Genomic DNA, 13706 nt, shown 5'->3' on the forward strand with positions numbered 1-13706 from the left:
AGGGTTTTGCAGAGAGAGAGAGAGAGAGAGAGCTGGTGAGCTGAAAAAATGGAGTGGCGAATGAGAAGAAAGTTGGATGTTGACGAAGGTTTGATAAATGAGGGAGGTTTTGGGGGTCTACTGCAATAGTGCTCTTATGGTCCAAAATGTCCGATGGGTATTTGGAGCTTTCTTTTTTACTTTATTGTGGTCATCTTGGTTTTATAACAAAGGTTGGGTTCACGTGAGATTAAAAGTTTTTTGTGAGACCTATAAGATCAATTTATGTTTATTTACAAACTTTATAAGCCAATGATCTACAGTTGCATGATGGCAATTTTGTGATTATTGTGAAGTCTCGTGGCTATTTTGTGATTATGAATGTTCATATTGTAGATCTAATCTAAGGGTAGAGAATTGGTCTTACGGGTCTCGTGAAAAACCATTGGTCTCACATGATTCCAATTATTTGTAATAGTGTTCGAATTTAGTCGCTTCCGTTAATGGCAGTTGAAAAGTTCTATTAACTCAAGGGTATTTTTGTCTTTTTTTATCATTTTTTTGTTTTTTACCGTATCAAAAACCACATGAAGCAAGATCAAAAAATTGTTTTTGATTGATAAAAAAAAAACAAATGAAAATGGCTTTCGTATAATGGATTTATTTAACGGTCGTTAAAGGAAGAGATCAAATCTGGATGTTATTGTAAACCACAATGGTCATCTTGTAGTTTTTGAAATTGTAAGAACGAAAAGTGCTATTTTTGACAAACCATACGGACCATATATGTAGTTTACTCTATTTCTAAGAGTAGATTACGGATTTGGTTCATGTGATTTAGAGTTTGTTGCAGATTTGGTCCCGAAACTTTACTTATTATTGTTCTGGAGTTGGTTGTTGACCCAAATGTCAATGCACTGTGTTCGTCAATTGTCAAGGGTAAATTGGTCATTTTATCATTTTCTATATTTTTAAGATCGTTTTGAAAAGAAAAAAAAATCCTCCTCTCTTGACCCTATATGAACATTTAGGGGTCGTTTACCTAAATGTTTACCCGGTAAGCACTTACCGTTAGGAGTCAACACTATAATTTATTTTACTGAGTAAGATTGTAGTACATTAAAATGGTAGAGTATGCAACAATTTACCCGGTAAATACTTACCCAGGTAAAAGTCATCACCCTCACTTACCGAGTAAGACTCTCCATCTTTATCATGGCTCTTACCGGGTAAGATCTTTGACCCTTGCCATGTTCATCAGATAAGAAAAACTACTCGGTAAGCACTTACCGAGTAAGCGTTTAGTAAACGGCTCCTTAGAGGAACACACCCGACATTCCCTTTTGCTTCTTTGCATTTGCTCAACCCACAGACACAAAACCGAGATCTGTTGATCCATTATATGTATCAGCTTAAAGCAAATAGATGTGGTGTTTCAACCATGCTTTTGAATTAATTCAACATATCACGGTTTGAACCGTTGAGACTGATGATAACATTATCTTTACTCGAACTCCGTTAATTGCGAAAACATAGGTGGGGATTTGACAGAATCTTTAACTCTTGTAGATAAATATCCGTCTAAGGGTTGAGCTTCACCTAACCAGTAAGTCGTTCATTGGGGTCAAAGACCTTCCAGCCTAGTGGTGAAGGCTTGGGCATGTCATAGTCATGAACCCGAGTTCGAGCCCTGAGAGGGGAGTGTTGGCGACATTTTTATGGGGCCATGTTTAGCCTCCAAATTTGCCGGGGATTAGTCGGGCTTTGGCCCGGACACCCTTACAAAAAAAAAAAGTCGTTCATTGGGTTCAGTAACATGACTGTTTGTAGTAACTTAATGATATAAAAAGTGACTTATCCAGTAAACTTTAAAGGGGAAAACTTTGGCATTGTTTGGTAAAATGAACCAACTTATTTTATGGGTACACGTTTATATATACATAAGCTAGCTTATTGAAATGTTACTTGAAGTAGCGTTTTAGTAGTTTATTATCATTTTTTTCTAATTATAATATTCATTAATATTAATTATTATTTTATTACTAGTAGTTATAAATAAATATTAATTATTATTAAATATAAATTGAAAAACAACTATTAATTAATTTTAATCATACATTGTACATTAATATTATTTATTATTTATCTACAATAATTATTAATCATATCAAAACGCAAATATAACAATTTTAATAACGTTTATGTAACGTAAACCTTGAAGTTATACTTATTTTTTTCATAGATAATAAAAATACATTAAATAATTTGAAATAAATATTTAATTTAATTATTAAAATATTTAAATAATAATAATTAACTAAGACACGTAAGATAAAACATTTTTATTTTTATTTTTTATTATATGTAACGGTTATTTTAAATCCTAAATAATATTCCTTTTTAAATTTGTTTTCACAAATTCAAATACTATAATACATAATTTAAAATCCACTTAATCAATATATTATATTCCTTAATTTTTCTATCATATTATATTAGTTAATATATTATATTACTAGAGATTTGTTTCAACTATATTTTAAAATATCATAATTGATTAATTTTTTAAGATGTCATTTATTGGTCATTTTACATTTTTATCATCTAGTTTTGTCAAACATAATTTGTTTATCAACTAGCTTATAAATTAACAGCCATCAACTAGTTTATCAGCTATCATCTAGCTTATTAACTAATTTGCTAAAAGTAGGTTTTACATAAAAAACCAAAAAAAAAAATCCAACCATATTCCTCCCAATTTAAAAAATGCTCATTTCATCATTCAAGACAAAAACATTTCAAATTTATACAAACAGATTAACTGATATAAATAGATTTATTCATATATGACTTAATGAAAATCAACCAAACAGCTTCTAAATTATATTAAATAAAATTATTAAATTATTTTAAACATAATTATTAAAATTATTTTAATTGACATTTATAAGAAATTAAAGAATAATTTAAAAATCCAGTTAGTTTTAAATGTTCGGAATTTTTGAGGTGGTGAGCATTGGGAGTCCCACTATTATTCGCTGTAACGCACCGCAGGAAAGATCAATATACCGGAAAAATAATCAGGTGAAGTTAAGATACATGCTGCTTACGTGTCAGCCTAGGATTTGTCGGTGGAGAGTACTTTTTAATAAGAGTCCTTTGAGATAATTTATCTTTTAATAATCATTACATTCAAACGTGGCTGATCCGGAGATATTTGGATCAGATTAAATTATGAAAAAATAATAAATTTTAATTTGCTTTTTATTTTAGATAACGTAATTTTTAAACTTTAATTTTGATATTTAAAATATAAAGTTTTGAATATTTAAGTATTCGGGTAACCGGTTGAAGTATTTAACGGTTGTCATGTTGATGTGATATCAAACTTAGTATTATTTGCTGACGTGGTCAGTGACAGATTTTTTTTAACTAAAATTAGTCTTTTTTTAATGTAAAATTAGTATTCAACTGGTTAACTGGATACTTAAATATTTCAAACTTTATATTTTATGTACCAAAATGGAAGTTTTGGTAAACACGTAAGAGAAATGATTAAGAGACCAATTTGACTTTTGAGTACGAGAAATGGTCATTTGAGTCAATTTCCCTAAAAATGAGGTAACATTATTTGATGACGAATGATCATATGAGAAATGAAGTTAATGTGAGAAACGTAAAAAAAAAAAAAAAACTCACACATTTGATTATTTTTTAATCTCATGTCTGCTCATGAATTGTGTTTTAGAAGATAATTGATTTAGTGCATCTCAATGCACATTATTAATGTTGACATTTCAGATATGAGGTACTGGGATAGTCATTCAGATGGTGATGTCGATTTTGCCCAATAAACTATCACTCATAATTTATTTCAGAACGGTTGAGTTGCAACAAATGACAATGATGACCTTTTACAGCCATCAATGCATTAAAATATTGCTATCTAACTTTTACGTGTGTTTTTATTTGATTTGCTGATTAGTGCATACTTGTACTCTTCATTTCAGCCTTTTAAATTGATGCGGACATTTGTTAACCCAACTCATCTTTCTATATGCAGAGGGAACAGTAAAGAAAGTATAATACTAATAAAATAATATTTTAGAACTTATTTTGTCTGACATGTCAAACATGTTCCTATACCATGATAAGAGTCGATATAGTTGGTAAGTCAAACTTGTTGGATAAATTTGCACTCAAATTCCGTATATCAAAAATAGTATTTATTATATTACTTTTAACTTTATCTTGTATTAATCTTCTTTTGACTAGATGACAATCTAATCCGTTTGTTGACGATTTTGACCTCATTTCAACTAGCACTCGATTTCGTCAAATGGCCTTTTATTCTTGGATCAACACAGATAATTACAAGACTTTCATATAAGAAAATCTATCAACATAACTTTTCCCCATAAGACAGTCAAGAAACCACAAGTCAACGCCGTAAGACACTTTTTCTTCTGTTGCCGCAAGTTGTTGCGTGTCTTTATAGTGCTGCAAGTTTTGGTATATATATTATTTTTTAATTTTTTAATTATACAGTAATTAATGTGAATGAAAATAAAAGAAACTCTTTGGTTTTTTATAATATAATGAGTTCATTCTTTCAGAAGCCCAAATTTTCATTCCATATTAAACTGATGGCTGTTATTTTTATTTTCATACTCATTTTCATTCCTCTGCCTGAACCAAACGCCCCCTTATTGCTGTTTTTTATACAAAGATGACGTTTATTCCTCTTTATTCATGTACAACGGGGAGGGTTTAAACATTTATATAAAGCAGAAGCAGGTTGCTTGTAAGTAGGAATGCTACTCGGATCGAAGAATCGAACTTCCCCGGGCTCAAACGATAACTCGTTATGCCTGAAAAAAATCAACATCGTTCGTTATTACATGGAGTTTTTAACACGGTTCTCGTCTGCTTTTTATATCAACAATCCACTCGTCGAGCATTAAGAAACAAGATATACTTTGGGTCCTTGTGACTTTAGGTTCGACTCTAAATACCACCCATTCTAGTGACGAACTCAGAATTTTTTTCAAATGATGACACCATTTGACTAAGAAAATAACACCAACGGGATTCAAACTCGAGTCTAGAGTAAGAGAAAAGCCTTGCAAACCAACTCTACCAAAGAAAACTTGTTCTCATTGTAATATTTTAATTAAATCTAGATTTTCTCATAGTCATTTTTAATTGGCGAGAATGTCATGAATTTAATTAAAATCTCATTTGTAGGTTATATGTCCAAAACGACCTTGATTTAGGAGGACCAGAATGGTTGGGTTACGAGATGGCATCATACCCTTTTTACAGGAAAAAGTTTCTTTAAAACGAACACGAAGATGATCAAATCACTGACCTTCGAAGATCGAGTCCAACTAAGCCCGCTTGTAGTATTGTCAAGTTATCCGAGTCCGGTGACACAATGATAACAGTGTCCTCCGAGTACTGAGTTTCAAGAATCGACATTAGTTGCGTCACACGAACAAATACATCGGCAACGCTCTCGTTTGGCGTTCCATCGTTGATCGGGGGCGGTTTAATGTTTGTGGAAAGACCATCCGATGCATATATCTACCACGATACCGAAAGATCAACGATCCATCGAAAAAATAAACCCAAAAAGTTGGAAAAAAAAACTTACTTCTGAAACAGATTGTAAAGACTTGCCTTCATATGCTCCTAATCCACGAGCATCCAAGAAACTGTACTCTGGAACTATATTACTATTCAATTCAAACACATAAAGAACAAAGGATCAATAATGGCCAAACGTAGCTTCGATCGTGTAGCACAGTTGGTAACGGTGTGGGGTGATTTTGTTCAAATACAAGACGGGACCCTGGATCGCCCCCGACGATTCTCAGTGAGCCAAATGCCCCCACCAATTGGTGTCACTAGAGATAGGTTCCGTGTGAGGCAAAACCTTAAGATAGAAGTTCTCACGGATCTCACGAATTAACCAATGAACTTTTAATCGGTATGAAAACCAAGTGAAAGGAGTGATTCTTACCTCCTGTTAACTCCATTAACAGCAGCAATGACCTCAGCAGCCTGATAAGATCTCTGAGTAATTGAAGGCCAAATCCAGCAACTATTTTCACAAGCTCCCATTTCCTTCAATCTCAAAGCTGCTCTCACCGTCTGTTTCTTCCCTATATTTGATAATCCATTATCCACAGATGTTTTCGCAACTGGATTTGTATTGATTATCCCCAAACTCTCGAATTCAGATTCTCCTGCCCTAACCAAATAATACCTGTAATTTCAAAATTTACTACTTCCGCCATTGTTAAGAAGATAATTAGGTCAAAAAAATCCATGGCGATATATGCTTACCGATTGGAGAGACGAACAGGGGGCATTTGGAAGAGGCCGCGAGCGGCGGCGGAGGGTAATACGGAGATCGGAAGTAAAGGAGGAGATTCGTCGTAACTGACAGGAGGTTGAGGAGCGAAGAATGGGGTGATTGAGGCGGCGAGTGAAGCTAGAATGTAACGGCGATCGATGGATTTGAGGTGAATTTGTGGATTTTCAGGGTGGTTGATGGAGGAGGCGACGGCGGTGGTCGGATATGGTGGCGGAGTTTTATTGGAGGCAGACGGTGTTACCAACATTTTTACCTGCGAAAACAGAACCACTGGCTGGCGACGGTGGATTGAAGCATCAACTTTGAAGCGGAAAATATCAACGGTTTTTCTGAATAATTCGTTTTAGCCCCTTTTCTTTGACATAATTACAATTTGGTCCCTTTGGACAAATATCAAATATCACAATTGATATTTGAGTTAGATGCAAATTGATAATTTAGTTTTTTAAATTTAATTAAAATTTTAAAAACTCAATCCGATAAAGCAACCTTAATGAATTGAAAATGGTCTGAAATCAAGTCGGGTGCAATTTGGGCCTACCAATCCTGATTAACCTATGCCTGATTACTGGTTCTAGTCATACTCTAATACTGATCGCAAATACGATACTGGGCTCAGTCTGATTTTTTTTTACTTAGAATATACACTGTTTTATAGTTATAATTTTTGAAATTTAGTATTAAAATAAACCTATAAATTAGGCATGGCAACAGGGCGGGTATGAGCCGGATTTTGTAATCCCCGATTCCAGCCCTGGTCCCTGGCTGGTACAAGGATTAACATTCCGTCCCCGATCAAACCTCTATCAACCCCCGATCAAACCCCATGAAGAATATCCGTTAGTTTGAGTTTATCCGGGATTTTCCGGCCCCAATTTGAGTAACATCCCCTATACCCGGATTGAGTCTACTAGGGATCCCCGGTCCTAGGACCCGTTTTAGCGGGGAATCCCTGTCTTAATTCGGGTCGAGTGAATCGGGTTCTCCACCAGGTCGGGGATAATCATCATCTCTGCTATAAATACTTTCATTAAAATAGATACAATTATAAAACAATAGGAAATTTTTAAAAACTTGTATTATAATTTAGAGTAAATTACGTTTTTGGTCCTTGTGGTTTGTTAAAAGTTACAATTTTTGTTCCTATAGTTCAAAATTATGGTTTTAGTCCCTATACTTTACAGTTAATTGATGTTTTTGTACCCGTAGCCAACTCCTACCTTCAATTACGAGGGACAAAAATAAAAAAAGAATTATAAACCATATGGATGAAAACAGGAAAAACATATAAATCAAAGGGACAAAAGTAGTAATAAATTATTAACCAAGGGGATGAAAACAGTAATTTCTAAAATAGAAAGACGAAAATAACAATTCTTAAACAAACCACAGGAATGGAAAATGTAGTTTACACCATAATTTATAAAAGCTACAATGTTTTTTAAAATCGTGCCTATAAAATATAAACAACTAATTATAGACCGAACCTTAAAACTCCAAAATACATGTGATGCAACCAATCCCGTATCGTTGGGCCATTCTCATACCATCAAGCCAAGCTGTAATCGATCCGATCTCAATCGAGTCTAAACGGGCCAGGCCCAATTTATCCATCTTTAGTTCAATTATTGAAATATAAAAAACATTGGTGGATATTGGGCTGAGACCTATGACATTACTTTTTTACGGTTGAAACTTCATAGCAAGACGCTGTGAAGATAACCTTCACAACAAAAACATTGTGAAGGTTACCTTCACAGCTTTTTGATGTGAAATTTCAACTCTAAAAAATGATCTCACAAAAACAGACTGATCTCACGTGATCCTAAGTGTGTGTGTATATCTATATATAGGCATAATCAAAAGAAAATTGTTTAGTTTGTGGTAACCGTGAGATCCAATATGAACCAATCATTAAGGATAATTATTATGATTTTTTAAAATAAGTAGAAGGGTAAATTTGTAAATTGTGTTGAGTATTCAATTTACTTTAATTAGTTTAATATTCTAATTTTGAAAGAGATGTGTGTGTGTATATATATATATATGTGTGTGTGTGTATGTATATGTTAGAATTGACGAGATCACCACCTGTGACCCTCTTTCCTCATCGTCGGTCAAAACATGTTTCCTCTCCGGTGCAATACACCAACCCCTTTGCTCAACACTGTCTGACGCTTCCTTCTCCACCCACCAGCCATCGCTGCTTCTTATTCTCTATCCATCTCCAACCACCGCCCATCATCTCCTCAACTCTCATGTTCACCTGTCCGACTCCCCCTGTTGAACAACTCATATCGGTTTCGTTTTTTCATATCCCAAGAGATCTGGTTTCTGCACACCCAAATCAATTTCGATTTCTGGTTTTTGTTCAGATCTCATTTTAGATTGGGGACTTAACCAAGATCTTGCTGGAGATGTAACTCAGATATCACCGGAGATGTAACGCAAAAGATGCAAGGATTTTGGATGTAACCTATATCTCTCTGGAGATGTAACGCTGAGTGTAATATAGTGGTAACATTAACACAGTTGTATTCATCAACCAGATCTTGTATCATAATATGTATCACTATGGGTGTAAACGATACGAGACAACTCGCGAGCTACTCGAGATCGACTCGGTCAAAGCTCGGTCAACACTCGACTCGAATAGGCTCGACTCGAAAAGCTCGTGAGATACTCGATTATTTTATATATAATTAGTTTTAAAGTATATAATCARGTTTTATGATAAAATATGTAAAATATAAATAATATAAATGCCTTATATTTTTAGATATTTAAACAATTAAAAAAAGACAAAGAAAAACTATAAAAAAAAGTTAGTGAAGTTGTCCTACATTGGAAGATAGATGGTAAAGGAAGAAAGAAAAGATGTTATAAAAAGAGAGGAAGATGAATGCAATTTTCTAACTTTGTCTTTTTCATGATGAAGTTTGAAGTTGATCTCTTTATTTTTATAAAAACTAAGAGAACACTTTTAAGTTTTAAAATTTATAAGAGAAAGACCCTAAGTTTTATAAATTTCAATGAGTGAGTTTGGTTCGAGCTTGATTCGAGTTCGAGTTCGAGCTTGATTCGAGTTGTAGTTCGAGCTTGATTCGAGCTTAGTTCGAGCTTGATTCGAGCTTAGTTCGAGCTCGAGTTCGAGTTCGAGCTTGAGAAATAGTTATCGAGTTCGAGTCGAGCTCTGATTTTTACTACTCGTGAGTTTTCGAGTCGAGTTCGAGCTTGGAAATTCGGTTTCGAGTTCGAGTCGAGTATAGTGATACTCGAGCTCGACTCGAATCATTTACACCCCTATGTATCACAGTGCATTTTTGTCTTTATATGAAGTATATCACAATATATTTTTGTTGTTTTACGAAGTGTAACATAATATATCAGGTAATGTTGCTTTACTAAGTGTATCACAATATGTTTTCTCGTTATTTTATAGAACGTATCACAGTGTGCATCATGTGTTTGCCGGAATAAGGTTCGTCGAAATAAAGTTCGACAAAGAGAGCAAAGAGGACATAAGATATATAATATTTTTAAAATACCTAAAATATCGTTTAATTAAAATTTTAAGTCAATTTATTAAAATTATTAATTTCATAATTTAATAATTGATTTATGGTTGAGATTGAATACAACATTATGTGTGCGCGCGCAAAATTTGGATGTATAAACCACAACATTTTCCCTCCCAAAATATACAATCGATTGGAGTGAACCCTAACTACAGGTTAATTGCATTCAAAGGAGTTTCTAGGATTTTGGAATGACGAATTCTTCAAAGGCAAGCAATCTCCTGTTCTCGTTCCCAGTAAGTTCTATCGATTCTCTTCTCATTTTCAACTTCATGCTATTATCAATCTCAAAATTGTAATGTTTTTCATGATCAAAATTGACATTTGAATGGGTAGGTTTTTGGTTAATTTATTGTAAAGTTATCAGAGTATTACTACTTATTCTTTCGATGTCATCAATCTCTTAGTTACGAAATTGATACTCGGCGTCAATTTGGAGTTAAAATTTGATACACATCGATTTCATTGTTGCCACAAATTCGTCCCTATTCTATTTTGTCTTAGCTGTCATAACGAATTACATTTTGGTGCAACCCTGCAACAGTGAACTAGAGAGATCGAGTAGTGTGCAGGATTATCTGTATGTAGCTATTTTGTCGATCATGTCTGTTAATTATAATTCAGTATGCATGAATTGAACTGTACAAAGGATTTGCGGATATGAATCTAGGTTTAACTTGGGTAGTGTATTGGAGCCGTGCTCAATCACCAATTTGAAGCTTTCAAGCATTTCATGGTGGTGTTTCATCAGGAACCATGCTTTGATGAATATTGTTGTCTATAGTTTTTTACCATCCATAGGTAGTATAATTTCCTTTAGTTGGTCATCTTCTGTTCAAGTTTTCCATGGAATCTGCAGATTTACCCTCCAAAAATTCCCTTAGGTTCTAACATATATATAGAGAAGAACAAGTCTAGCTGATGTGAGACTCCATCACATCGGACGAATACCAGTTATAACAATTTAGCCTTCTAGTGTTTTGGGGGAATGGGGGGTATGTTATTACTTTTGCAGGCTGACATTGTTCATAGCTATTGTACAAAAATGACGGTCTTTGATTTCCTTTATTCCAGGGATCTGTTTGATATCGTTCTTTGTGGACAAGGAAAATAAAGGTTCTGCTAAGGTATATATTCTTGATCTTGTATGAGATAAAGCTACTAAACATCTTGATCTTGTATGAGATAAAGCTATTACAAGTGTTGCTTTAAGCATGAATTCCTTTTATCACAGAAAGTGTAAGTTTAGTTGAATTTCGGATGATGCATTGAATACAAGGGCTGCCAAGCAATTTTTTGTCCTTATTGAGGTAATCATATTAGCAGATGGATGAATCATCATCTATTTCTAATAGTAGTTTTCTTTTTCGTTATTACTTGAAATTAGTAATTTTGACCGTGGTTTACATGTTCTCTTAATTTTCTAAAGTATATATATACACGGTAAAACTACACTCCTCACCTTTGATGATGCTCATTGACTTCCATGGAGGTTGAGATCTACTGGTAATTTGAACGGATACCGATTGACCAATAACCCTTTCTTAATTTTCTTTTCATCTAGAAGCACTTAAGACATTAGCAATAACTTCTTTTTCTTACAACTTTGTCAAATTGATAGTAATATCTACAGTGCTCCAAATGCATAATAATTTTGTAAGCTTTTCTAAAAAATGACAGCACACTTTAGAAACTTCAATATGGAAAAGATAAAGTGATTCTTTTAACAGCAATACACAAAACCCACATGTCAAAGATAAATAATATATTACCAAAGTTAGCCAAATGTATATATACACCTCATTTACATCATAATTTATAGTTCAAATCATTCATTAAAAATGTAAAAAGAGGGATTTGATATATTGATCGACATAAGGAGGAAATGAGTAGAATATGATGCATTTAACAAGTAGGGAGAGATGTGTTTGTCGTGACCCATAAACAATAAAGTAACACATAGAAAAAAAGATGATTTAATGACCTTTTTATTTATTTATCATTTGTTCATTTGACTGATGAACTTTTGAACCATTTTGCTTAAAATGAGCTCTGTAAACTGGAGTTTTTGAAAACGACCATGATTGATCACCTGAAGCATGAAATTGTAAGTTTTTGTAGGTTGTATATTAAGTAGCAGAATGAAGAGCAGCAAGGATCATAGTAAAAACTAAATAAAGTAAAGCAAGAAATCCTGAAGTTGTGTAGACATTTTGTTAGAGAGAGAGTTTAGGGTGAGAGTGGTGGGTATGTGGAACTGCAAAATTTCATCAAGATTCCTGGCATGTTTTTGTCTACATCCTCTAGTCCCATATTTTTTGGTCTTTGAAACTGATGCCTGTTGCAGTAGGAATCTATTCCACAATTGGTATATTAAACTAGTCTTGTTTCATTGTTTTCTGCGCATCACTTGGATACTCTTCACTTATTTTTATATATATACATGTATATATATATATAGTATGGATATGGATATGGTGAGAATAGTAGCTAAACTAAAAATAATTTTTAATCGTAAACCAACTCATGAATTAGGGTCATTATAAAGAGAATTTATTAAATTTTAATTATGATTGATCCAAGGATTGAGATCTTTTCTTATCTTTCTCATCATAATTTTCATTCTCACATAATCCAACCTTATATATATATATATATATATAGAGAGAGAGAGAGAGAGAGAGAGAGAGAGAGAGAGAGAGAGAGAGAAGAAGGGAGGTTCAGGGGGAAAACCCTAAAAAAAACTAAAAACCGAGGAACACTCTGGTAACAAGTAATTGACGGTATGTACATATACATACAAGTAATTGACATTGTTTCTTGATTTTTATACACCTATGCATATTATGCACATGTAAATACCATCTAGATGAATGATTAACATGATGTTTATTAATTTTTATTTTTTTTATGGTTTTTTTTCTAAACCTTACTATATATATATATATATATATGTGTTAGGTTTCAATGTGCCATATTTCTAATTTTGATGTTATATCAATAATAATATATAATGTTTGTTTGTATGGGAGTGGTCTAGTTTCAAAGTGCTCATTGTTTAATGTGTAGGTCACCAACCCAATCAGTGGATGTTCTTCATGGATCAAGGTGAGAGAAAACTCACAATAATTGTCAAGTCATTTTCATTTTTTAAGTATATATTTATATAGAGTCAAAATACTCACACACACCTTAAAATTAAAGATTAGGGTCTAATGACCACACTTTGATTTGTAATATGGTGATTGATTTGGAAATTAGGGACCATCTTGGAACCCATTTTCATGGTCCATTTTAAGCAAATTGAAAGTATGGTCCTTGGCTTGGGTGTGTCTTTTTCACCATTTTTATAAAAGAATAACAGAAAGGAAAAGAAGAAAATGCCTCCAAGAAGTCACCCTTTTTGGTCTGTTCATTTGAAGATTTGGCATTCAAATCTTGAAAAGAGTTGAAGATAAGTAGTTCATGTCATACTTATGTCCATATTATGAGAAATATACATCAATAAATAATATTTTATGTATAAAATGATTTTTAAAAGTTTTTATCAAATGCTTTATAATATAGCATAAATGAATAAAAAAATTAGTGTAGTTTGTCATTTCTTGTACCGTTGCCTGCAAAAGTAAAAGTAAAAAACAAATTACAGGATATGGAGAAAAGAAAAGTGGTCTGCTTTCTGTTGATTTATAAGATCCCACCATCCTCCATAAATCACACACACATACACACACCCCCACCCACCTTCTACACACAAACAAATCAAG

The 13706-nt window shown here is 33.2% G+C and overlaps 1 protein-coding gene across 1 annotated transcript; it reads right to left on the bottom strand.

The window, feature by feature from the left end:
- Nucleotides 1-4666: 4666 nt before the first annotated feature.
- On the bottom strand, nucleotides 4667-6637 carry LOC112514578. The gene is made up of 5 exons (XM_025121126.1): nucleotides 6331-6637; nucleotides 6005-6250; nucleotides 5636-5717; nucleotides 5351-5565; nucleotides 4667-4850 (listed from the first exon to the last, which is right to left on the bottom strand). Exons 1-5 carry the CDS (start codon nucleotides 6606-6608, stop codon nucleotides 4730-4732), a joined length of 942 nt encoding a protein of 313 aa, XP_024976894.1. The 5' UTR covers nucleotides 6609-6637; the 3' UTR covers nucleotides 4667-4729.
- Between the last annotated feature and the right edge of the window lie 7069 nt (nucleotides 6638-13706).

The sequence above is a fragment of the Cynara cardunculus genome, assembly GCF_001531365.2.
Source record: "Cynara cardunculus var. scolymus isolate 2C chromosome LG 6, CcrdV1, whole genome shotgun sequence".
Lineage (NCBI taxonomy): Eukaryota > Viridiplantae > Streptophyta > Magnoliopsida > Asterales > Asteraceae > Cynara > Cynara cardunculus.